At 46.3% G+C, this 24,279-nt stretch overlaps 2 protein-coding genes and 1 long non-coding RNA gene across 11 annotated transcripts in view; 2 read left to right on the forward strand and 1 right to left on the reverse strand.

Moving 5' to 3' along the window:
* Positions 1–11,649, reverse strand: part of LOC129059253 (uncharacterized) — a 49,940-nt gene extending 38,291 nt beyond the window's left edge. For all 4 annotated transcript variants that reach the window (XR_008525024.1, XR_008525023.1, XR_008525025.1 and 1 more), the window contains exon 1: positions 11,483–11,649. This is a non-coding gene — a long non-coding RNA (uncharacterized LOC129059253). The remainder of the gene's footprint in view (positions 1–11,482) is intronic.
* INPP5B (inositol polyphosphate-5-phosphatase B) overlaps positions 1–16,118 on the forward strand; it is an 82,357-nt gene extending 66,239 nt beyond the window's left edge. For all 5 annotated transcript variants that reach the window (XM_024235693.3, XM_024235694.3, XM_024235695.3 and 2 more), the window contains 8 exons: positions 1,757–1,867; positions 3,319–3,481; positions 4,309–4,544; positions 8,838–8,951; positions 10,935–11,019; positions 11,643–11,770; positions 13,116–13,227; positions 14,399–16,118. In XM_024235693.3, the coding sequence (XP_024091461.2) occupies positions 1,757–1,867; positions 3,319–3,481; positions 4,309–4,544; positions 8,838–8,951; positions 10,935–11,019; positions 11,643–11,770; positions 13,116–13,227; positions 14,399–14,514 (1,065 nt within the window). In that variant the 3' untranslated portion in view covers positions 14,515–16,118. The remainder of the gene's footprint in view (positions 1–1,756; positions 1,868–3,318; positions 3,482–4,308; positions 4,545–8,837; positions 8,952–10,934; positions 11,020–11,642; positions 11,771–13,115; positions 13,228–14,398) is intronic.
* Positions 16,119–17,120: 1,002 nt separating this feature from the next.
* Positions 17,121–24,279, forward strand: part of MTF1 (metal regulatory transcription factor 1) — a 50,591-nt gene continuing 43,432 nt past the window's right edge. Inside the window, exons 1-2 of one of the 2 annotated variants that reach the window (XM_002811022.6) lie at positions 17,121–17,329; positions 19,151–19,609. In XM_002811022.6, the coding sequence (XP_002811068.2) occupies positions 19,202–19,609 (408 nt within the window). In that variant the 5' untranslated portion in view covers positions 17,121–17,329; positions 19,151–19,201. The remainder of the gene's footprint in view (positions 17,330–19,150; positions 19,610–24,279) is intronic. The other variant, XM_054555077.2, reaches the window with a different exon arrangement.

Consider the following 24,279-nt stretch of genomic DNA (forward strand, 5'->3'; position numbering starts at 1 on the left):
GTATAAGTTTATTTTCCCATACCCTTGTCAATATTGGGTTTTATCAATCTTCAAAATTTTTGCCAACCCAATAAGCAGATATTTTATTATGTTAGATTACATTTCCCTGATTACCTATGAGATCGGCATCTTTTTCTTCCTTTCCTTTTTGTTTTTTCTGTTGAGATGGAGTCTCGCTCTGTCACCCAGGCTGGAGTGCAGTGGCGCGATTTCGGCTCGCTGCAACCCCCGCCTCCCAGGTTCAAGCGATTCTCCTGCCTCAGCCTCCCAAGTAGCTGGGATTACAGGCACATTGCACCACGTCTGGCTATTTTTTTGTATTTTTAGTAGGGATGGGGTTCGATCTCCTGACCTCGTGATCCACCTGACTCGGCCTCCCAAAGTGCTGTGATTACAGGCATGAGCCACCGCTCCCAGCCTTTTCTTTTTTTTTTTTTTTTTTAAAGACACTGTTTTGTTCTGTCACCCAGGCTGGAGTGCAGTGATGCAGTGGCACAGCCTCAATCTGCTGGGCTTAAGCAATCCTCCCACATACATCAGCCTCCTCAGTAGGTAGGATTATAGGCATGCCTGTATGTGTGTGTCACCTTACCTGGCTAATTTGTTTTTTATTTTTTTGAGATGGAGTCTTGCTTTGTCACCCAGGCTGGACTGCAGTGGCGCCATCTCGGCTCACTGCAAGCTCCGCCTCCCAGGTTCACGCCATTCTCCTGCCTCAGCCTCCCGAGTAGCTGGGACTACAGGCGCCCGCCACCACGCCTGGCTAATTTTTTTTTTTTTTTTGTATTTTTAGTAGAGACGGGGTTTCACCGTGTTAGCCAGGATGGTCTTGATCTCGTGACCTCGTGATCTGCCCGCCTCGGCGTCCCAAAGTGCTGGGATTACCGGCGTGAGCCACTGGGCCCTTTTTTTTTTTTTTTTTTAAGAGACAGCATCTTGCTATCTTGCCCAGACTGGTCTCAAGTGACTCCTGGGCTCAGGCGATCCTTCTGCCTTGGCTACCCCAAGTGCTGGGATTACAGGCATGAGCCTTCTCATTTATTTATTATCTATTTGCGGTGGCTCTTTATTATCATTACAATGCCTCACACCTGTAATCCCAGCACTTTGGGAGGCTGAGGTGGGTGGATTGCTTGAGCTCAGGAGTTCAAGACCAGCCTGGGCAACATGGCAAAACCCCTCATCTCTACAAAAAGTAAAAAAATTAGCTGGGCATGATGGCTTGTGTCTGTGGTCCCAGCTGCTTGGGGGGCTGAGGTAGGAGCATCACTTGAACCCAGAAGGCGGAGGTTGCAGTGAGCCAAGATCACTGTACTGTACTCCAGCCTGGGTGACAGCAAGACCTTGTTGCAAAAAAAAAAGAAAAAAAAAAGCTTGAGAAACACTGCTTTAAATCAAAGCCTTAAAGGTTCTCACTGCTGGCCTGTCGGTGGCAGCAAGCAAAATAGAGCTAGGTACTGGGCAAGCATTTTTCTGCCCTGGGCCTAAGACCTGGCAGAACTAACTGCTAACCATGCTTTCACTTCCATGTATTTTTCCTGGTAATCAGGAAGCAGATGCCTGTACCACAAGCTTTGCCTCTGGCAGATCCTTCTAAGTCAATTGTTAATGGAGTTCATTAATTAATTAAATCTAAAGCCTTTGTTTTCTGTGTTGCTGTCAACTGCTGTTTCCCAGTGCTGTGAATGCCGTCTATACTGAGAAAGAGGAAATGGGCAGAAGCCAAGGTACTCAGTCTCTGATGTTTGCCTTTCAGGTGAGGGTCATAAATGACGAGCTTTACCGGAAGACTCTGGAGGAAATTGTTCGCTCCCTGGATAAGATGGAAAATGCCAACATTCCTTCTGTGTCCCTGTCCAAGCGAGAGGTAGGAAGGATATGTTAAGAATATTAGCATTGGGCTCAGGCCAGGTGCAGTGGCTCACGCCTGTAATCCCAGCACTTTGGGAGGCTGAGGTAGGCAGGTCATGAGGTCAGGAGATCAAGACCATCCTGGCTAACATGGTGAAACCCCGTCTCTACTAAAAATACAAAAAATTAGCTGGGCGTGGTGGTGGGCGCCTGTAGTCCCAACTACTCGGGAGGCTGAGACAGGAGAATGACGTGAACCTGGGAGGTGGAGCTTGCAGTGAGCCAAGATCGCGCCACTGCACTCTAGCCTGGGCGACAGACTCTGTCTCAGAAAAAAAAAACAATTAGTGTTGGGCTCTTCTATTCCTAGAGCTTAAATCTCCTCATCTATTGGAGCTCAGAGTTCTAGGAGGCACCTATAGCACTATTGGACTGTGGTCTTTCTTGATAGACTGCTTCTAGATAAAGTGAGGCTGATGGTGTTAGCTGAGAAGAGAGAGGTTGTTGGCTTAGGTCATCATGTCCTGCTCTTCTAAACCAGAATATGGTTCAAAATGTGTTTTGATTTTAGAATAACTATTGTGTATTCTTGCAATGGATTTTTCTTCTTACTGATGCTTTGCTTTGAGATTAAATTGAGTTTGGATACCCAAGAGTTAATGGGAGAGAAGACAGTATAGAAAAGGAATAGGTAATATAGGAAGTTGAATACGGTCTGAAGGTTTTTCATGGAAGAGCCACATGGAAGATCACTCACACTTGACATTGTACAAAGTCAAATTGGGGTGTAAGGTGAAGGCGTTTTTTGTTTGGTTTGTTTGTTTTAAACAGAGTCTTACTCTGTCACCCAGGCTGGAGTGCAATGGCACGATCTCAGCTCACTGCAACCTCCGCCTCCTAGGTTCAAGCAATTCTCCTGTCTCCGCCTCCCAGTAGCTGGGATTACAGGCTGTGCTACCATGCCTGGCTAATTTTTGTATTTTTAGTAGAGATGGGGTTTTGCCATGTTGGCCAGGCTGGTCTTGAACTCCTGAGCTCAAGTGATCTGTCCATCTTGGCCTCCAAAAGTGCTAGGATTATGGGCCTGAGCCACTGTGGCAGCCGCAGATGGCATTTTTAATGCCTTAGATGTCCAGCTACTTGGAAGGATGGGCTTGATCTTCATGTTTAGAAGTGGAATTTGTGAAGGGTATTTTGTAAATGGTTTTTGGGTATAGAAGATATAAACTTTGACTTCTTCAGGAAGTAGACATACAAAAACAAATGGAATTTTTGGATTTTGGGTTAAACACAGATAACTAGTCTTTAGTGGGAACTGTGGCCTCCCAGGTAGATACTTAAAGCTGAAACATTTAAAAGAGATGGTCCTTCATTTTCTTTCCATGGTAAGGACTGCCCAGTTGGGGTGGCTTGGCAGGTTGCTGAGGAAAGGGCACTGGTTTTCACTGGCCCCGGGCTTCTTCCCAGTTCTGTTTTCAGAATGTGAAGTACATGCAATTGAAAGTAGAATCCTTTACAATTCATAATGGACAAGTACCCTGTCATTTTGAATTCATCAACAAGCCTGATGAAGAGTCTTACTGTAAGCAGTGGCTGAATGCCAACCCCAGCAGAGGCTTCCTCCTGCCAGGTAAGGCCTCTGTTCCTAGCTTCCTGGTATCTGGTTTGGGGAATGCCTTACTCTATATTTGCTCATTTTCCTAAAATGAGCTTTTTGCTTGAGTGTTTTATTCTCTGCTTGAGGTTTTTTAAAAAGCCCTATAGATGAACCCATTCATGAATAAAATAGAAAATAGTGAGGAGCATGAGTTCAGTTTCAAAAGCATTCTCAGTCATTTATATGTTCCATAATTTCACAGAAAGAGAAAACATAAGATTGCTGTAGAGCAGGTGCTGCTGTTAAAGGAACCATTTTACTATCTTGCTATAATCAACTCCCAATTATCTGCTCTTGATAATGGGGAAGTAATCCAGAAATTATATCTGGCTCTGGAATGTACCATCCACATTTTTCCTGACTTCTCCTTCACACTCTGCATGGTACTGTGTGATGGAACAATGAAGGGTGTTTTGTGGACAATTCACAGGCCGATAATTGCGTTACACTTCTACTGAGTCAGTCGTCTTCATCTTACCTGGCTCAGGGAAGGCTCTTTGATCCATGCCTTCTTATTCTGTTAGTATTTCTAGCTTGAGCTGTGCTCCTTAGTGCTTGAATTTTATAGCATTTGTCTATTCAAATGTTTTTGTTTGTTGTTTTCATATTCCCAGTTGGACTATAAACTCTTTGTTCTTGTGTCTCCTGCATGCCAAGCACATTTAAATGCTTGTTGGTTGGCTGATACCTTTTCTTTCCTTTTCCTAACCCTTTATGCCTTCCCCTCTTCCCTCCTACCTTCTTTCCCCTTTCCTCTTGGCCTGCCCCTGGCCAACATTATTTTTAAAATTTCTCTGCAGATTCTGACATTGAGATTGACTTGGAGCTCTTCGTAAATAAGACAACAGCTACAAAGCTCAACGCGGGTGAAGACAAAATTGAGGACATTCTGGTTCTGCACTTGGACAGGGGAAAGGATTACTTTTTGTCTGTGTCTGGGAACTACCTGCCCAGCTGTTTTGGGTCTCCCATTCATACACTGTGTTACATGAGAGAGCCAATCTTGGACCTACCACTTGAAACTATTAGTGAGCTGGTGAGTAATATGCCACAAAGAAACATCTAGAACTTTGTAGCAGGCAAGCCAGTCAAACAAGATATTCCTATGCCTACCTTCCTAAGGACTTAGAAACTCTTCAGCTTCCTAGAGCTTGCTTAGTGTATCAGCTGTATATTGCTGTGCTACAAACCATCCTGAAATTTTAGTAGTTTTTAACACCGAGTTATTGCTTCTCATGATTCTGTGGGTTTCCCATGTGGGTCTTCTGCTTGTCTCATCTAGCCCCATTTGTGTGGTTATAATCAGATGGCAGCTGTGATGGCCGGAGGGCTCCAGATGGCCTCTCTCACATGTCTTGGTGTTAGCTTTTCTCTGAGTTTCACTCACCACATGGACTCATCATTCAGAAGGCTAGCTCAGGCTTCTGTAGGTAGTGGCAAGAACATGAGAGAAGAACTGTAAGGCCTTTTGTAGCATAGGCTCCAAAATGCATACAAGGCCACTTCTGCCATGTTTTATTGGTAGAGCAAGTTGTGAAGCCAGACTAGATTCTATGAGTGGAGAAAGACCCCACTTCTTTTTTTTTTTGAGACGGAGTTTCACTCTTGTTGCCCAGGCTGGAGTGCAATGACGTGATCTTGGCTCACCGTAACCTCTGCCTGCCGGGTTCAAGCGATTCTTCTGCCTCAGCCTCCTGAGTAGCTGGGACTACAGGCATGCGCCACCACGCCTGGCTAATATTTTGTGTGTTTTTAGTAGAGACGGGGTTTCTCCACGTTGGTCAGGCTGGTCTCGAACTCCCAACCTCAGGTGATCCACCTGTCTCGGCCTCCGAAAGTGCTGGGATTACAGGCATGAGCCACCACGCCTGGCTTTTTTTTTTTTTTTCTCGAGATGGAGTCTCACTCTGTTGTCCAGGCTGGAGTGCAGTGGCTCAATCTCAGCTCACTGCAACTTCTACCTCCTGGGCTCAAGTGATTCTCCTGCCTGTGCCACCCCAGTAGCTGGGACTACAGGCATGCACACCACCACGCCCAGCTAATTTTTTTTTTTTTTTTTTGAGACGGAGTCTCACTCAGCTGCCCAGGTTGGAATGTAGTGGCACATCTTGGCTCACTGCAACCACCGTCTCCTGGGTTCAATCAGTTCTCCCATCTCAGCCTCCCGAGTAGCTAAGATTACAGGCACCCGCCATCATGCCCAGCTAATTTTGGTATTTTAGTAGAGACGGGATTTCACCACATTGGCCAGGCTGGTCTTGAACTCCTGACCTCAGGTGATCCGCCCACCTCAGCCTCCCAAAGTGCTAGGATTACAGGCGTGAGCCACTGCACCCAGCCAATTTTTGTATTTTTAATAGAAAGGGAGTTTCACCATGTTGGCCGGGCTGGTCTTGAACTCCTGACCTCAAGTGATCTGCCTGCCTCAGCTTTCCAAAGTGTTGGGATTGTAGGTATAAGCCACCACGCCTGGCCTTTTTTTGTTTTGTTTTGTTTTCTTTTGAGTCAGAGTCTCACTCTGTCCACCAGGCTGGAGTGCAGTGGCATGATCGTGGCTTACTGCAACCTCTGCCTCCCGGGTTCAAACGATTCTCCTGCCTCAGCCTCCCAAGTAGCTGGCATTACAGGTGCCCGCCACCATACCCGGCTAATTTTTGTATTTTCTGTAGAGACAGGGTTTCGCCATGTTGGCCAGGCTGGTCTCAAATTCCTGACCTCAGGTGATCTGCCCACCCTGGCTTCCCAAAGTGTTGGGATTACAGGCATGAGCCACTGCACCCAGCCTTTTTTTTTTTTTTTTTTTTTTTTTTTGAGACAGTCTTACTCTGTCACCCAGGTTGGAGTGCAGTGGCACGATCTCGGCTCACTGCAACCTCCGCCATCCGGGTTGCAAGCGATTCTTGTGCCTCAGCCTCCCCAGTAGCTGGGACTACAAGTGCATGCCACCATGCCCAGCTAATTTTTTAATATTTTTAGTAGAGACGGGGTTTTGCCATGTTGGCCAGGCTGGTCTCGAACTCCTGACCTTAGCTGATCCACCCACCTCGGCCTCACCAAGTGTTGGGATTACAGGCATGAGCCACTATGCCCTGCCTAACTCCACTTCTTGATAGGAAAGAAAAGCTACAAAATGCTGTGACCATGTTTTTCAGTATTTCACTTATAGTATGTATCTTTGTTTGTTTGGGCTGCTATAACAGTATCCCATAGACTGGGTGGTTTATCAACAACAGAAATTTATTTCTCACAGTTCTGGAGACTGAGAAGTCCAAGATCGAGGCACTGCCAGATTTGGTGGCTGGTGAAGGCCTACCTCCTGGTTCATAGAGGGCCATCTTCTCACTGTGTTCTTACATGGCAGAAGAGGGGAGGGAGGTCTCTGAGGTGTCTTGTTTAGGGCCACTAATCCCATTCATCAGGGCGAGCCCTTATGACCTAACCATCTCCCAAAGGCCCTACCTCCTAGTACCATCACATGAGGGATTAGGTTTCAACGTACGTATTTGAGGGGGACATACACATTCAGTTTGTAGCAGTACATTAGAAAAACTCAGCCATGGGTTGGACACAGTGATTCACGACTGTAATCCTAGCACTCTGGGAGGCCAAGGCAGGAGAAATGTTTTACGCCAGGACTTTGAGACCAGCCTGCTCAACGTAATGAGACTCCATCTCTACAAAAAAATTAAGAAATGAGCTGGGTATGGGGGTGTGCACTTGTAGTCCTAGCTACTTGGGAAGCCAAGGTGGGAGGGAGCCTGGGAGTTCAAGTCTGTAGTACCTGAGCGATAGCGCAAGACACTGTCTCTAAAAATAAAAGAAGACAAACTCAGCCATGAATTCTAAAATAATGAAAGTTCCATAGTCAATGATATTATTCTTTTGTTTTTTTTTTAAATCATCATTGGTAGGTCAATGATATTATTCTTTTGTTTTTTTTTTAAATCATCATCGGTAGGTTATCATCCTAAACTAAATTTGCTGCAATCTAAAAGGTTTCTATGGAGACAATTCTAATACAAGGGAACTAATTTGGAGCAGACCTATGGTAATATGTATGCTTTTTTTCTAGTGCATTTTTAAATTTAGGGAGTCTTGAACTCCCTCTTCTTCATCATGTAGATGAAAACAGGGGCCCAATCAAGGAGAGTGATTTGTCACAGGTCATATGGTGAGTTAACAGTGGACCTGGAGGCTGGGCTTAATGGTTCATGCCTGTAATCCCAGAACTTTGGGAGGCTGAGGCGGGTGGATCACGAGGTCAGGAGTTCGAGACCAGCCTGGCCAAGATGGTGAAACCCCCGTCTCTACTAAAAATAAAGAAATTAGCTGGGTGCGGTGGTGGGCGCCTGTATTCCCAGCTGCTCAGGAGGCTGAGGCAGGAGAATCGCTTGAACCCGGGAGGCGGAGGTTGCAGTGAGCCGAGATCGCACCACTGCACTGAGCCTGGGCGACAGAGCAAGACTCCATCTCAAATAAATAAATAAAAACAGTGGACCTGGAGGCTTGGTATGGTGGCTCATGCCTGTAATCTCAGCCCTTTGGGAGGCTGAGATGGGTAGATCACTTGAGTCCAAGTGTTCAAGACCAGCCTGGGCAACATAGTGAGACCCCACCTCAAAATTAAAAAAAAAAATCAATTAATTAAAAAAAAAATCGGGCCAGGCATGGTGGCTCACGCCTGTAATCCTAGCACTTTGGGAGGCCGAGGTGGGTGGATTGCTTGAGCTCAGGAGTTTGAGACCAGCCTGGGCAACATGGTGAAACCCCATCTCTACTAAAATACAAAAAATTAGCCGGGCGTGATGGCACACGCCTGTAATCCCAGCTACTAGGGAGGATGAGACAGGAGAATTGCTTGAACCTGGGAGGTAGAGGTTGCAGTGAGCCGAGATCATGCCATTGCACTCCAGCCTGGGTGACAGAGTGAGACTGTCTCAAAAAAATAAAAATAAAAATAAAATCAAAATAGTGGACCTGGGCCTTGAACTCAGATTTTTGGACTCCCAAGTCTGTGCTGTTTCCTCACCAGACCGCATCTTCTCTCTGGTTCTAATAGTGAAATGCTGTAGGAATGATTTTTTCCTAAAAAGATGGTGCATATTTCACCTGATTCATTGAAACTGCTTGTCATAACCCTCTCCTGATTCTCAAAAATTACCTTTTGTTCCTTGATCATACTACCTGATTTCATTTCTGTCTGTGGAATGCATGGTTAGGGGCAGTGGAATGTTTTCCTTTTTCCATGGGTTTGCCGTCCCCATGCCATGATGCATTTTCCTGGAGCCAGCCTGGCAGAAGTTCTGTCATGATCTTGATTGCTTTCCAGACTCTGATGCCAATATGGACTGGAGATGATGGGAGCCAGTTGGAGAGCCCCATGGAAATCCCCAAAGAGCTCTGGATGATGGTTGATTACCTGTACCGTAATGCTGTCCAGCAGGTAGGTTGTGTTTAAGCATTCAGACCTGATTGAGGCCAGGCTGCCTTGAGGACCATCAGCCCCAAGAACTTTTTGTGTAAGGAACCTGTGGAGAACTGTTCTTCACCCAGGGAGGGGAGGAAGGATAGATAGTATGCCATGTTTCACACTCCTGGGAGACCCTGGTATTTTTTTTTTTTTGAGACAGAGTCTTATTCTGTTGCCCAGGCTAGAGTGCAATGGTGCGATCTTGGCTCACTGCAACCTCCGCCTCCCGGGTTCAAGTGATTCTCCCGCCTCAGTCTCCCAAGTAGCTGGGATTACAGGCACCCGCCATCATGCCTGGCTAATTTTTGTATTTTTGTAGAGATGGGGTTTCACCATGTTGGCCAGGCTGGTCTTGCAACTCCTGACCTCAGGTGATCTGCCTGCCTTGGCCTCCCAAAGTGCTGGGATGACAGGCATGAGCCACCGCGCCCTGCCAGAGGCCCTGCTATTACGTGTAGTACCTGATTACCCCCAAGGGAAGTAGCGTTGCATAGGAAAGCCATCCCAGCACAGCACAGCATGTTCCTTCCCATGGCCTCTGGGGTCTCCCAACCAGAAAGCTGCCTGGAGGCCTCTCAGGATGTCATCGCTCTCCTTCAGGAACTCTCACCAGCTTCTGGGAATGGGTGGGGCCAACTTGTTGATAAACCAAGCAGAGGCAGGGGACCAGATGCAACCCCTGGGCCACAGATTTGGAGGCCTGATTTCTAGAGTGACTAGGGCAGCCTTCACTAATCCGATTGGTTAGTTTCACTGACCTGTTTATGTAGGTTTCAGGGAGACCTATACAAACTACAAGCCCACTTTACCACTTCAGAGCAACATCCTTTTTTTTTTTAAATATACATTCTGATGATATTCCATTTTCACTTTTCTTCCCCTCACATTTATTGAAAGTTGCAGTGTACCAAGCACTATTTTCTAAGTGTTTTTTACAGCATTGCCTCTAGTTTTCACAGTAGTTCTCAGATGAGGAAACAGATTCCTGGAAAGGTGAATAACTTGGTTAAGGTCCCAAAGCTGATAAATGGGCAGAGGTGGAATTTGAATACAGTTAATCTGGCTAGAGAAGTCATATTCTTCAGTGCTGTACTATTCTACCTTCTCTGTAGCACTCCTTTCAAATGGAACTTTTGAGCAATACATATAATATTATCATTAATACAGTTATATGGTGTTAAGTCATTTTGTAAAACAAATGAACATAAAGTATCATGAGCTAATGGAAATAGCTTTGCTGCCATAATCTGTTTTTATTGAGATGGAGTCTCGCTCTGTCACCAGAGCAAGGGTACTCAAGCTGGGGTGCAGTTCACCATCTTGGCTCACTGCAACCTCCGCCTCCCGGGCTCTAGCAATTCTCCTGCCTCAGCCTCCCGAGTAGCTGAGATTACAGGCATGTACCACCAAGCCCAGCTAATTTTTGTCTTTTTAAAGACAGGGTTTCACCATGTTGGCCAGGATGGTCTCAATCTCCTGACCTCGTGATCCACCCGCCTCTGCCTCCCAAAGTCCTGGGATTACAGGCGTGAGCCAACACGCCTGACGGCTGCCATAATTTTATTTGCCCAAAGCATTAAGGTGCCTTGTTAGCATTCTCTTATGCTCTTATGCACTGTATATTTTCTTCATTTTTTTTCCCCTGGGTAATCCCTCTATACTACTGCAGGAAACATAGCTGCTTTTACATTTTCTCCAACGTTGGATCTTCTTGTGTGACGTGTGCCCTACCCATAGGTTTATAGTAGATGCCTGAAGACGTATTGTAGAAACATGCCAGGGAAGGCCTGCAAGATGAATTCGCCACATCAGCCTAAATCAGATTATCTGTCAGGTGATTCAGAGGCCTCACCACACTGCTCCTTTTTGCATTCTGCTATTGATATTGCCAGGTCAGGAAATCATTGATGATTTTCTGAGAAAATAATTGTTTTGTTACTGTCTTCCCTTTTGCAGGAAGATCTGTTTCAGCAACCAGGCCTGAGGTCAGAATTTGAACATATCAGGGACTGCTTGGATACTGGAATGATTGATAACCTCTGTATCCTTCAGACATTCAGCTGTGTGTGTGTGTGTGTGTGTGTGTGTGTGTGTGTGTGTGAGAGAGAGAGAGAGAGAATATGAGTGAGGGGGTGAGAAAAAGGAAAGTATTTTACGGCTCAAAATCTGATATTGTATCCTCAGCTACCATGTTTTACTTAAAGTTTGCATAGAGAAGACTTACAACTTTATTTATTTATTTATTTATTTTTTGAAACGGTCCATCTCTATCACCCAGGCTGGAGTGCAGTAGTGTGATCTCAGATCACTGCAGCCTTTACCTCCTGGGCTCAAGCGATCCTCCCACCTCAGCCTCCTGAGTAGCTGGGACCACAGGTGCATACTACCACACCTGGCTAATTTTTGAACTTTTCGTAGAGGAAGGGTTTCGCCATGTTGCCCAGGCTAAGAATTTACAACTTTAAGCAACCAATAGAGCAGGAACTCAGGAGGGCCTGGCTCACCTGACAAACAGTGTGGTCCCTTCGAGAAGTTAGGCTGGCATCCTAGCCCTGAGCAGAGAGCCTGACAGGGCAGGCAGCACTTCTGGCATGTGCTTGCTCCTGGGCCTTTTCGTAACCATGGACAGCAGCATTATTGGTTCCTTAACAATGGGGCCAAAAGCTGCCAGCAATCATTCTGTAGCTGAAGCCCTGCTGCTTTTCCTGGAGAGCCTTCCAGAGCCTGTCATCTGTTACAGCACCTACCATAACTGCTTGGAGTGTTCTGGCAACTACACAGCAAGCAAACAGGTGAGAGGAAGCATTGAGCAGCATGTGGTTAGCCCCAGACCCCATGGGGCTAAGGGAACAGAGTGGACACAGTTCCTCAAGTGTAGCATCTCAGAAACTGAACACCTTATCTTTCCTTCTCAAACCTGTTCTTTCTCTTATGTCTTTGTTTCTTTTAATGGCATCACCCTTAATTCCAGTGAGTCAACCCCGAAACCTGAGTCATTTCTGACTCCACCCTCTCCTTGCCTCCCACGTGCCCAGTCTCGTTGATCTATCACCCATTCTCTCTCTTCCATTCTCACTGTACTTAGCTTGGTCCAGTGCCCTGCATTCACGATCTTCTTCTGCTGATTTTTTTTGCACACTGCCATCAGATTGTGTATTCTAAAGCTATTGTCATGTGACTGTTGGTCAAAAACCATACTTGGCTCTCTATTGCCAATTACTGATTTTCTTAAATATTGAAGACTTTCTATGATCTAGCTTGGTGGTTCACACATACAACAGGCCTTGGCAGAATAATCTAGAAAACTTGCCAATAATAGAGATTCTAAAGCCACACCCCAAATCTACTGAATCACAATCACTTTTTTTTTTTTTTTTGAGATGGAGTCTTGCTGTGTCACCCAGGCTGGAGTGCATTGGCGCGATCTCAGTCACTGTAATCTCTGCCTCCCAGGTTCAAGTGATTCTCCTGCCCCAGCCTCCTGAGTAGCTGAGATTACAGGCGTGCACCACCATGCCTGGCTAATTTTTGTATTTTTAGTAGAGATGGGGTTTCACCATATTGGACAGGTTGGTCTTGAACTCCTGACCTCAGGTGATCCACCCTCTTCGGCCTCCCAAAGTGCTGGGATTACAGGCATGAGCCGCTGAGCCAATAATCACTTTTGGAATCTATTCAAACTTCCAAACTGATTCTGATATGCAGATAGCTGGAGTACTCATTGATCAGGGCCTGATCAACCCTTCTAGTTATGCTCCTGCCAAAATTGACTTCTCATAAAGTGTTCTCTTTACTTACCTCACTATTTCCCTTCTCCTGCCCTTTTTTATACTTTCTTTGCTCTAACCCCAGTTCTTACCTCTGTAAGTCCAATTTTGTCTTACATTCAAGACCCAACTAAAATGTCTTATTTCCTTCCGTCTTATAGGAACATGTAGTTAAAAGTTTGACTTCTAAATTCATGTTGCATTTGACCCGTACCTCTCTTTTGATACTTATGCCAAGTGGTAAGCAACCAGTTTTCTGTGCACAGTCTTTCTTGTGCACTTGGATCGTGTATACAGTTCTTGGACTATAGTAGGCACTTGAGAAATGATTCAGTGAACAAAAGACAAATCCCAGTTCTTCCTCTTTCAGGTCATTTCTACTCTCCCCACATTCCACAAAAATGTCTTCCACTACTTGATGGCGTTTTTGCAAGAACTGCTGAAAAATTCAGCAAAAAATCATTTGGATGAGAATATTCTAGGTAAGCAGCCAAATGTCTATGGAAAGCATTTCTGCAAACTGAGAGACTCATAATGAGAAATGAGGTTGAGAAGGGTCCCAGATCCCTTGCAGTAGAATTAAAATATCAAGCTCTGGGCAAAGATCTTTTAAAGCAGAAAGATCTTTTAAAGCATCCTCCGCCTCCCGGGTTCAAGCAATTCTCCTGCCTCAGTCTCCTGAGTAGCTGGGACTACAGGTGCTCACCACCACGCCCAGCTAATTTTTGTATTTTTATTAGAGGCAGGGTTTCACCATGTTGGCCAGGATGGTCTCCATCTCTTGACCTCGTGATTCCACCCACCTTGGCCTCCCAAAGTGCTGGGATTACAGGCCTGAGCCACCGCGCCCTGCCTTTTTTTTTTTTTTTTTTTTTTTTTTTTAAGGGCAGTGACCCTCCCCACTGCAGGATGGGAGAGGGCTGGGAGCCAGATGGTCACCCAGGCCCTCACAGCCACCCCTTGGACAGGGGCCACCGGGCCACACCCTCCAACGCCCGTGCCTCAACCATCCCTACCACGCTCATGGACCTCATCGCATCCTGGGGATGAGCCCCCACTGGGGACACGGGGTGGTTGGGGGAGGAGGCAGGAACCAGAGAGGCAGGACACCAAGCAGGGCCGCCTCCCCCACAACCCCCCAACCTCAGCCATCTCTGACACAGCACCATTCCCCTTGGAAAGCCCACTGGCAGGGACAGGCTAATTTTTGTTATTTTTAGTAGAGATGGGGCTTTACCATGTTGGCCTAGCTGGTCTTGAACTCCTGGCCTCTAGTGATCTGCCCGCTTAGGCTTCCCAAAGTGCTGGGATTATAGGTGTGAGCCACCATACCCGGCTCATATTACCGTATTTTTGATGTGCCTTTCCTATGTTTAGATATATTTGGATGCACAAATACTTAGCACTGTGTTACAATTGCCTGTAGTATTCAGTATAGTAACATGCTGTACAGGAGCTTAGGAGCAATAGACTATACCATCTAGAATTGTGTAAGTACAAGTTTGTGAAAGTTTAAGTACACTCTATGATGTTTGCACAATGATGAAATCACCTAATGACACATTTCTCAGAACATATCCCTGTCGTTAAGTGATGTGTGTCTTTAGTACCTTCTTTTGCTGAATCATTTCTTTTCTGTGTTTTTTCTTGCAGCTAGCATATTTGGCAGCTTATTGCTTCGAAACCCAGCTGGTCACCAGAAGCTTGATATGACAGAGAAGAAGAAGGCTCAAGAATTTATTCACCAGTTCCTCTGCAACCCACTCTGAGCCTCTCTATCTCTCCTATTTTACTTGAGGCTGCCAATTACCAGCTCCACCTGTTTCAGCTCAAGAGCTGCCTTAAGATAATTATGTGAGGCCACTTGGTAGCAAGAATGGCAGCTATTTCCTGAGCCTAGTACCCCGACTAAGCCCACCATTGGTTAGCACACTCAGTGCTGAGTCGTGAAGACACGGGAGAAAATCCACCATAATAAAACTGACATACAATTTTCAACTTTAGTTATTTAACACAGATTGATTTTTTTTTTTTTTTTTTTTTTTTGAGACGGAGTCTCCTCTGTTGCCCAGGGTGGAGTGCAGTGGCACGATCTTGGCTCACTGCAACCTCTGCCTCCCGGGTGCAAGCAATTATCCTGCCTCAGCCTCCCAAGTAGCTGGGACTACAGGCACACACTGCCACGCCCAGCTAATTTTTTGCATTTTAGTAGAGACGGGGTTTCACCCTGTTGACCAGGCTGTTCTAAAACTCCTGAACTCAGGCAGTCCGCCTGCCTCGGCCTCCCCAAGTGCTAGGATTACAGGTGTGAGCCACCACACCTGGCCTTTTTTTTTTTTTTTGAGACGGAGTTTCACTCTTGTTGCCCAGGCTGGAGTGCACTGGCGTGGTCTTGGCTCACTGCAACCTCTGCCTCCCTGGTTCAAGCAATTCTCCTGCCTCAGCCTCTCGAGTAGCTGGGATTATAGGCGTCCGCCACCACGCCTGGCTAATTTTTTTGTGTTTTTAGTAGAGACAGGGTTTCACCATGTTGGCCAGGCTGGTCTCGAATGCCTAGCCTCAGGTGATCCACCTGCCTCGGCCTCCCAAAGTGCTGGGATTACAGGCATGAACCACCACGCCTGGCCTAAAATGTTTTTAAATAACTGTACTTGTACTCACTCACCCTACCTCCAGGGCATAGTCAGTCTGGGCTGAGATCCCCATGATCAGATATTTGATGGAAAGTCCTGAAAGGCCAATGAGTTGGATGGCGAGAATGCAGGCAGAAGCTGCTGGATAAAACAGGCTACAGCCACCTCAGATGCTTTCAGTGCTCCATCTGAGGATGTGTATATGCATATGCAAACTCTACTCCCGTTCCTGCCCAGATAATGGCTCGATAACTCTGAGGCTGGTTGCTCAGCCTCTGAGGGCAATACAGGCATTTTAAAATTAAAATGACCAGGCACAGTGGCTCACGCCTGTAATCTCGGCACTTTGGGAGACTGAGGTGGGAGGATCACTTGAGACCAGGAGTTTGGGACCAGGCTGGGCAACACAGGGAGAACCCCTCTCTACAAAAACATTTTAAAAAAATTAGCTGGGCGTGGTGATGCATGCCTGTGGTCCCAGTTACTTGGGAGGCTGACGTGGGTGGCTCACTTGAGCACAGGAGTTTGAGGCTGCAGTGACCTATGATCTCATCACTGTACGCCAGCCCGGGTGAGAGAGGGAGACCCCGTCTCTAAAAATAAAATGTAAAATCACTGAAAAAATGAGTGTTCGGTGAAACAAGTGGGATTTTCTGGGCCAGCAAGTCTTCCAAACTGTATATGATGCATCCTGTCTCCATGTGTAATATATTTTAATGATAAATGTATTTTTAACAGTGGCGGTTGTGTATGTTTTTATGTCTTAAGAGATGGCAGTTCGCTGCAGCTGGACTTTGTGGCTCAAGCCCTGGGGCCAAAGAGACATATTCCTGGAAGTCTGGTGGGTACCAGTCACTATTCACATACTTCCAGCAAGAAATGGTTATGGCACTGGCCTGAACCCCTTGACCCCTCATCTGGTCTTTGGAGTTGTCCCATCTGAATATTCGAGAGAAGCAGCTTATGGTTAAAACAAGCAGTGGCAGCTGGGAGGATCTAACAGCTAGATCCTCCAGGCATTTGGAAAGGACAGGGGCATAACGAAGGCAGAATCGCTTGCTGGGTACGAATGCCCACTACTTTTGGGCACTGTAAAATGGGTTTAAGACACGGGCCAGCAGGACAATGTGAACGGCGAAAGGAAGGGAGTGGCCGGTAGGTGGCGCTAACTGGCCCGGGCATGAGTCCCGCCGTAGCCGCGTCCTCTTGCAGGGGAAGAAAGTTGGGACCTCCAGCCTGGGCAAGAGTGTGAGAAGGCAGCTGGACGTCCTCGGCAAGCGCGTGAGAAGGGAGCTGGCGGTCCTAGGCAAGCGCGTGAGAAGGGGAAGAGGAGGCGGCGTCCTCTCCAGCTGGGCTTAGAATACTCTTAGTTCTGCCTTTGGGGTCTTGTCTTCCTTTCTGGGCCTCCTGCCTGTGTTAACTTTGATGGGTGCTGAAGGGAAGGCCGGGGCCCCGGCAGGAGAAACCGGGGAACGTCGCGGCCGTGCAGGCTCCCCTGGCGGGTTGGAGCCAGGGTTCTGACTGCCAACTGTGGTCCTTCCCGCTGCGGCTTAGCTGCCAGGGCGAGGGCGGTCAGCGCAAACCTGGCTGAGGACATTTCGGATTCTTCCTTGGGGATTCGTTCCCTTCTCCTTGACTCCGGTGCCGCGAGGGCGACACCCTGCGGGCCGCGCGTGGCCACCCCAGGCGCTTCCCCACGCGGATAAACTCACCTCCTGGGCGCCTTCCCCCCGGTGCCCCGCCCCGCCCCTCCCGCTCGCCAATTGGAGGCTGCAGCTCAGCCCCCTGACAACCTGAGCCAATCAGAGGCGCCAGGGAGGGGCGGATCCACTGTCCCCTCCTTCCCCCGGAAAGAGGAAGCGGAAGTGACGTTAGGGGAAGGTGGGGGCAATCATGGTGCCGCTGGGGAGGGGAGAAGCTGCTGCTGCCGCCGTTGCCGGGAGCCGCGGAGGTAAAAGGCGAAACTAGACTCGGCCTGGGCTTGGGATTTACCGGGAGGCGCGGGACTTAGGCTCCCTCCTGAAGCATTTCCCAAAAGAGACCTCAGTCTGGTCACCATAGGGACCCCACCCCTTCTCCGTTTCCATGGGGATGGGTATCCAGCCCCCCTTCCCTGTTTCCATGGAGACTCGGACCCTGCCCCTCTCTTCCGTGCTTGGAGACCCCCCAGCTTGTCTTCGGATTTTTCTGTGTAGCCCTGTGCTGGGGGCTATCCCAGACAGGTTCCTTTTCCCAGCCTTCTCTCAAGGGGGCTCTGTTCGCACTCCTCGTTGGCTACCTTCAAACCTCCTGGTCTTGTTTGTTCCGGACAGTTGGTCTCCGCGTTGCCGCCGAGGGTGCCGGGGCAGCCCACTGGGGCCCTCGGTGCTCTTCTCTCTCTTCTCAGATGCAGCGAAATGTACATCTGTGGGGTTGCGTAAGCCAGAGCTAGGGGTCGGGCCGGTACCTCCCGGATCCAATCCTTTGGCCTGTCTCTGGTAACTGTCTAGCCATCCCACTAAGTAAATGCTCACTTTTTAACCCAGAGTAGAAGAGAAAGAAAGTGCAAAGCCAGACTGAAAACTAAAAGGGATGTGCTGATTATTTTAAAATTCTCTGTTCTGCCTGCCAAACCCACATTTGTAGAGCCTGTGTTTGCAGATGAAGGAAGAATCACTATTCCAGAACATGAAAGCTTCAAATGTGGTATTTTTCTCAAGAGAATGTATCTTCCCAAGATAGTATATCTTCACAAGAGAGTATGTAGGCATATCTTTCATTCATTTAGCTGACGTTTCCTGAACTCTTATCATAGTATCAGTGTACTATGCTAGGGGCTGTAGAAACAAAAATAATAAGACTCAATTGATTCAGGGACGAGAGCCCACTACAGAACCATAACTTCTTGTTGACACCATATTGTTTTAGGACATAAATAGATACAGTGATCTTCGTTGTTTGTGCCTGATTGAGGATTAGCCCTTCCACGCAGAAGGTTGAAACATCTGTTCTAGGTAGAGGGGAAGGAATTCACACTTGTTCCTCTACTGTTTACCAAACATTGTGCTTTACATATGTTGCCTCTTTTATTTCTTATAAAAACTTTGAGAGAACAGGAATTACTAGTCCCACCTTGCACATAAGAAAAATGAGCCACAGAAAAGTTACCCATGTAGTAAAAGGCAAAGACAGGATTTGTAGGTAGATGACTCTGCCTCCAAAGCCTTGCTCCTTCTACCATAAACTGCATGAAACCATTTACTGCCTCGTGGTCTGATTTGGAGGATATTTGAGTGGAGTTTCCCTTAAGATTTGTAGCAACTCAGCCTTTAAGCAGCTACTGTTCTGTTTGCTCTTTTGTCCCCTTTAAATATTTTGACCAAGTTTCAAATTGTTTGACAGGCGTATTCAGAAGGTCTTATGAACTTATTCAGTTTTTGAAAAGCATTGCTTTTCTTTCTTTTTCTTTTCTTTTTTTTTTTTGTTAGAGATGGGGGTCTCACTATGTTGACCAGGCTGATCTCAAACTCCTGGCCTCAAGCGATCCTCCCATCTCAGCCTCCCAAAGTGCTGGGATTACAGGCGTGAGCCACCACGCCCAGCCAGCATTGCTTTTCTTTAAAAATGACTTGATGGTTTTAAAGTTAAAGTAAAAAAAAAAATTATTCCCCAGGATGGTTTTTCATTTGCTTTGGCTTGCTTTTTAAATGAGAGGGAAAATGAGCCTTGTGGTTGCTGGGGAGGTCCGTGGGTCTTGTGGTATGACTCTAACTCTGGCTTTGTTCTGTTGCAGACAAGTCGTTACGTTTTCATTTCTCACAATTGGGCTGAGCACAACTGAACCATGGGGGAACACAGTCCAGACAACAACATCATCTACTTTGAGGCAGAGGAAGATGAGCTGACCCCCGATGATAAAATGCTCAGGTTTGTGGATAAAAACGGACTGGTGCCTTCCTCATCTGGAACTGTTTATGATAGGACCACTGTTCTTATTGAGCAGGACCCTGGCACTTTGGAGGATGAAGATGACGATGGACAGTGCGGAGAACACTTGCCTTTTCTAGTAGGGGGTGAAGAGGGCTTTCACCTGATAGATCATGAAGCAATGTCCCAGGGTTATGTGCAGCACATTATCTCACCAGATCAGATTCATTTGACAATAAACCCTGGTTCCACACCCATGCCAAGAAATATTGAAGGTGCAACCCTCACTCTGCAGTCGGAATGTCCGGAAACAAAACGTAAAGAAGTAAGTAAAGCAGTCAGTGAGGGCCTAGTTTGGTTTTGGGGCAAGTCCTTACAAAATTCTTGGTGCAAATTTTAGCTGGGGAGTAAAGGAGTCTGTGGGGTTAGGACTTACAGTAGTTTTGGTTATCAACAACATATGCTTCAGGTTTTGTTGTGATTGCTTCTGGAACTTTTGGTTTGTATAGCCACATTGAAATTTGGGAATATGAAATTGTAATTTCTCAAATTTCCTTCCCCAAATCATAAATAAAACAGAAATTTCACTTAAGTAGGCCCATGTTTCTGGTGCTAAAATAACTATTTAGCTTATCTACAGGGAAATAACTAGAGTTGGCTTATTTGATAAAGAAATAACTATATTTGGCTTATCTCCTGGTTGTGTTTAAATGATTTGTTTTGGAGATGAGTATCTGCTGGAATATGTTTTATTATCTTAGTGAATGTTTAATGAACTTTTATTTCACAGTGGCACACGCCTGTAATCCCAGCACTTTGGGAGGCTGAGGCGGGTGGATCATTTGAGGTCAGGAGTTCAAGAACAGCCTGGCCAACATGGTGAAACCCCGTCTCTGCTAAAAATACAAAAATTAGCCAGGCGTGGTGGTGCATGGCTGTAATCCCAGCTACTCAGGAGGCTGAGGTAGGAGAATCACTTGGACCTGGGAGGCAGAGGTTGCAGTGAGCCAAGATCATGCCACTGTACTCCAGCCTGGGCGATAGAGTGAGACTCCATCTAAAAAAAAAAAAAAAAGAAAAAAAAGAAAGCAAGAAATTCAGGCTGGGCACAGTGGCTCATGCCTGTAATCCCAACACTTTCTGTAATCCCAGCACTTTGGGAGGCCAAGGCAGGTGGATCACCTGAGGTCAAGAGCACCCTGGCCAACATGGTGAAACTCCATCTGTACTGAAAATAGAAAAATTAGCCACGCATGGTGGCGGGTGCCTGTAATCCCAGCTATTTGGGAAGCTGAGGCAGGGGAATTACTTGAATCTGGGAGGTGGAGGTTGCAGTGAGCCAAGATCGCGCCACTGCACTCCAGCCTGGATGACGGAGAAAGACTCAGTCTCAAAAAAAAAAAAGAAAGAAAAAGGAAATTCAGGCAAGAGACAGTAAATGAGAGCAGGTTATCTAAAATAAGTTTTCATTTTCATGTTTAGCTAATGTGAGTAAGCTAACGCATGTCAGGATGCTTTGAAAACTGTAAAGCATTTTACAAATTATATTCGTGGTTATTATTAGCAGAATAAAAGTTCTGGTTTAAAGGTAGTGATATACATTATCTAGGAACTATTTTTTTTTTTGAGATGGAGTTTCACTCTTGTTGCCTAAGCTGGAGTGCAGTGGCACGATCTTGGCTCACTGCAACCTCTGCCTCCTGGGTTCTAGCAATTCTCCTGCCTCAGCCTCCTGAGTAGCTGGGATTACAGGCGCGCACCACCATGCCCAGCTAATTTTTTGAATTGTTAGTAGAAATGAGGTTTCACCATGTTGGTCAGGCTGGTCTCGAACTCTTGACCTCAGGTGATCCACCTGCCTCGGCCTTCCAAAGTGCTGAGATTACAGGCATGAACCACCATGCCCGGCCCATCCAGGAACTATTACAGGTAAATTAGAAAAAAAAAAGTGACTAGTAATTACAGTACCAAGGACTAAGATGTTACCAAACAGAAATAGGGTGAATGATTCAGCAAGGAATATCTTTTTTGCTGTGGTTGAGGTCTTGAAATTGCATATGGCTTATTGATGGCATATCACTTTTCCTTTGCTAGCCTTAGAGAGACCATCTTGTCCCACCTCCTACCCTATGCAGAAATCTCCCTATGGCATCTCTGACATCAGTTAATCTTGTTTCTGCTTGAAGACATCCAGAACAACAAGAGCACAGTGTTTCATACCTCAACCCAATACATTTCTTAGCCAGCTCTCATTGTTAGAAAGCTTTTGCTTGTATAGAACCAAAACCTGCCTTTCTGCAGGTGCTGCCCACTGGTTCTAGATCTGCCTTCCTGAGTAAACTTCCTCCCACAGGACAGTCCATCAGCTATTTGAAGATCATGGATTTTTCTTCCTCTTGTATAGGCCAACCACCTCCATTTACTTAAATGTCCCTCTGTGACATTTTCCCCAGTCTCTCATCAGCCTAGTCACCTTTGATTATATGAATTCCAGTTTTCCAAAGTCCTTTTTTTCTTCTTTTTTTGAGACGGAATTTCGCTGTTGTTGCCCAGGCTGGAGTGCAATGGCGTGACCCCGGCTCACTGCAACCTCCGCCTCCCAGGTTCAAGCGATTCTTCTGCCTCAGCCTCCCAAGTAGCTGGGATTACAGGCATGCGCTACCACACCCAGCCAATTTTGTATTTTTAGTAGAGACAGGGTTTCTCCATGTTGGTCAGGCTGATCTCGAACTCCTGACCTCAGGTGATCTGCCTGCCTTGGCCTCCCATAGTGCTGGGATTACAGGCATGAGCCACCGCGCCCGGCCCCAAAGTCCTTTTAAAATCTGCAGTTGAGCGCAGTCTCATAAGTGTGAGTCAACTAGCACTGAATACATTATGGTTCTTATCTCTTAATCTGGACACTGTACTACAATTACTATATAGTCTATATTTTATCAGCAACATCTTACTGTTAGCTTATAGTTGGAAATTTCTAGAGTAGTGCTTCTTAACTGCGGGCAGCTTTGCCCTCAGGAGATGTTTGGCAATGTCTAGAAACATTTTGTGTTGTCATACTGTGGAGGCGATACTGGAATCTAGTGGGTAGAGGTTAAAGACATTGTTAAATGTTTTACAGTGCACAGGACGGCCCCCTACAACAAAGAACTGGCCCAAAATAGCGATAGTGCTGGGATTGAGAAAACCTGCTCTAGATTATTCTCATGTATGCAGCTGTCAGATCTGACAAAAATGAAAATGGAGACCTGCATGTAAGCCTTATTAAAAATATCTCCCGGCCGGACATGGTGGCTCACGCCTGTAATCCCAACACTTTGGGAGGCCAAGGCGGGTGGATCACCTGGGGTCAGGAGTTCGAGACCAGCCTGGCCAACACAATGAAACCCTGTCTCTATTAAAAATACAAAAAATTAGCCAGGCGTGGTGGCAGATGCCTGTAATCCCAGCTACTCCGGAGACTGAGGCAGGGGAATTGCTTGAACCCTGGAGGTGGAGGTTGCAATGAGCCAAGATGGTGCCACTGCACTCCAGCCTGGGCAAGAAGAGCAAAACTCCGTCTCAAAAAATAAAAAATAAAAATACCTCCCTATGAAATTTTATCTTGTTGGTTTCAGTCCAATATTTGAGCTTGTAGGGGGGTTCATTTCAACTCAACAAACATTTATAAAGCAAAATGCTGTTATGCTCTGTGGATGTTGCAGATGATTGTGGTAGTTGATTTATAGCATAGAAGCAGAAATTGTTTACACCAATAATCATAGCAGCAAACACAATGTGGTAAATGTGAAGGAGAGGTACAGATATTGCACTGTGAGCACAGGGAAGCTCACCCTTAATTCTGGGATCAAGGAAGTCTTTGTGAAAAAGGTGGCGTTTGAGCTGGTCTTAAAGACAACATACAATTTAGGAAAAAAGCAGGAGAAGGTTTTTCCAAGAGGGAGGAACAGCATGAAACAAGGAATGCAGGTGGGAAACAGGCCATTTTCAGGGAATAGCCAGTTGTCCTGTTACAACAGAGTCAGCACACTTTTTTCTGCTTAGGGCTAAATAGTAAATATTCTGGGCTTTGCAGGCTATAAGGTCTCTGTTGGAACTACTCCATTCTTCCATTGTAGCACAAAAGCAGCCATAGACAATACATAAAGAATGAACATGGCCAAGTTCTGATAAGACTTCACAAAAACAGGCAGTGGGGTGGATTTGGTTCACTGGCTGTAGTGTGCCGACCCTTAGGCTAGAACATAGGAGTAGAAGGAGATAAGGATGGAAAGACGGCAAAGATCCAAACATGGAAGGCAGTGACAACCTTCTATGGGTTTTGAACTGTACTCTTCTAGAAATGGTGGGAAACCATTGGAGGTGTCTAAGCCAAGGCTAGAGTGGTTAGATAGAGAATGTGGTTAGAGTAGCATTTTAGAAAGATTGGTCTGGCAGCAGAGGTAGCTTGGAGGCAGAGGAAAACTGGAGACTTCTTGCCTAGTTAGGAGACAGTTGTAGTTTATGTTTGGGGTTTCATTTAAATCTGAAGAAAGGATAGTGGCCTTGTTCATGGGAAGAATCAAGGGCTTTTGTAGAAGTACGAGAGAACTTTGTACATGTTATTGGAGTTTGATGAATGAGCCATGAGTTGGGTATGATTCAAAGGTTTTGAATAGGCCAGGCACAGTGGCTCATGCCTGTAATCCCAGCACTTTCGGAGGCCGAGGCAGGTGGATCAGTTGAGGTCTGGAGCTCTAGACCAGCCTGGCCAACATAGTGAAACCCTGTCTCTACTAAAAATACAAAAATTAGCCAGTTGTGGTGGTGCATGCCTGTAGTCCCAGCTACTTGGGAGGCTGAGGCAGGAGAATCACTTAAACCTAGAGGGCGGAGGGTGCAGTGAGCCATGATTGTGCCACTGCATTCCAGCCTGGGCAACAAAGAGAATCTGTTACCAAAAAAAAAAAAAAAAAAAAAAGGTTTTGAATCATGTTGATTGAAAGGATTCATCTATTT

This window comes from Pongo abelii, chromosome 1 (assembly GCF_028885655.2).
Source record: "Pongo abelii isolate AG06213 chromosome 1, NHGRI_mPonAbe1-v2.0_pri, whole genome shotgun sequence".
Lineage (NCBI taxonomy): Eukaryota > Metazoa > Chordata > Mammalia > Primates > Hominidae > Pongo > Pongo abelii.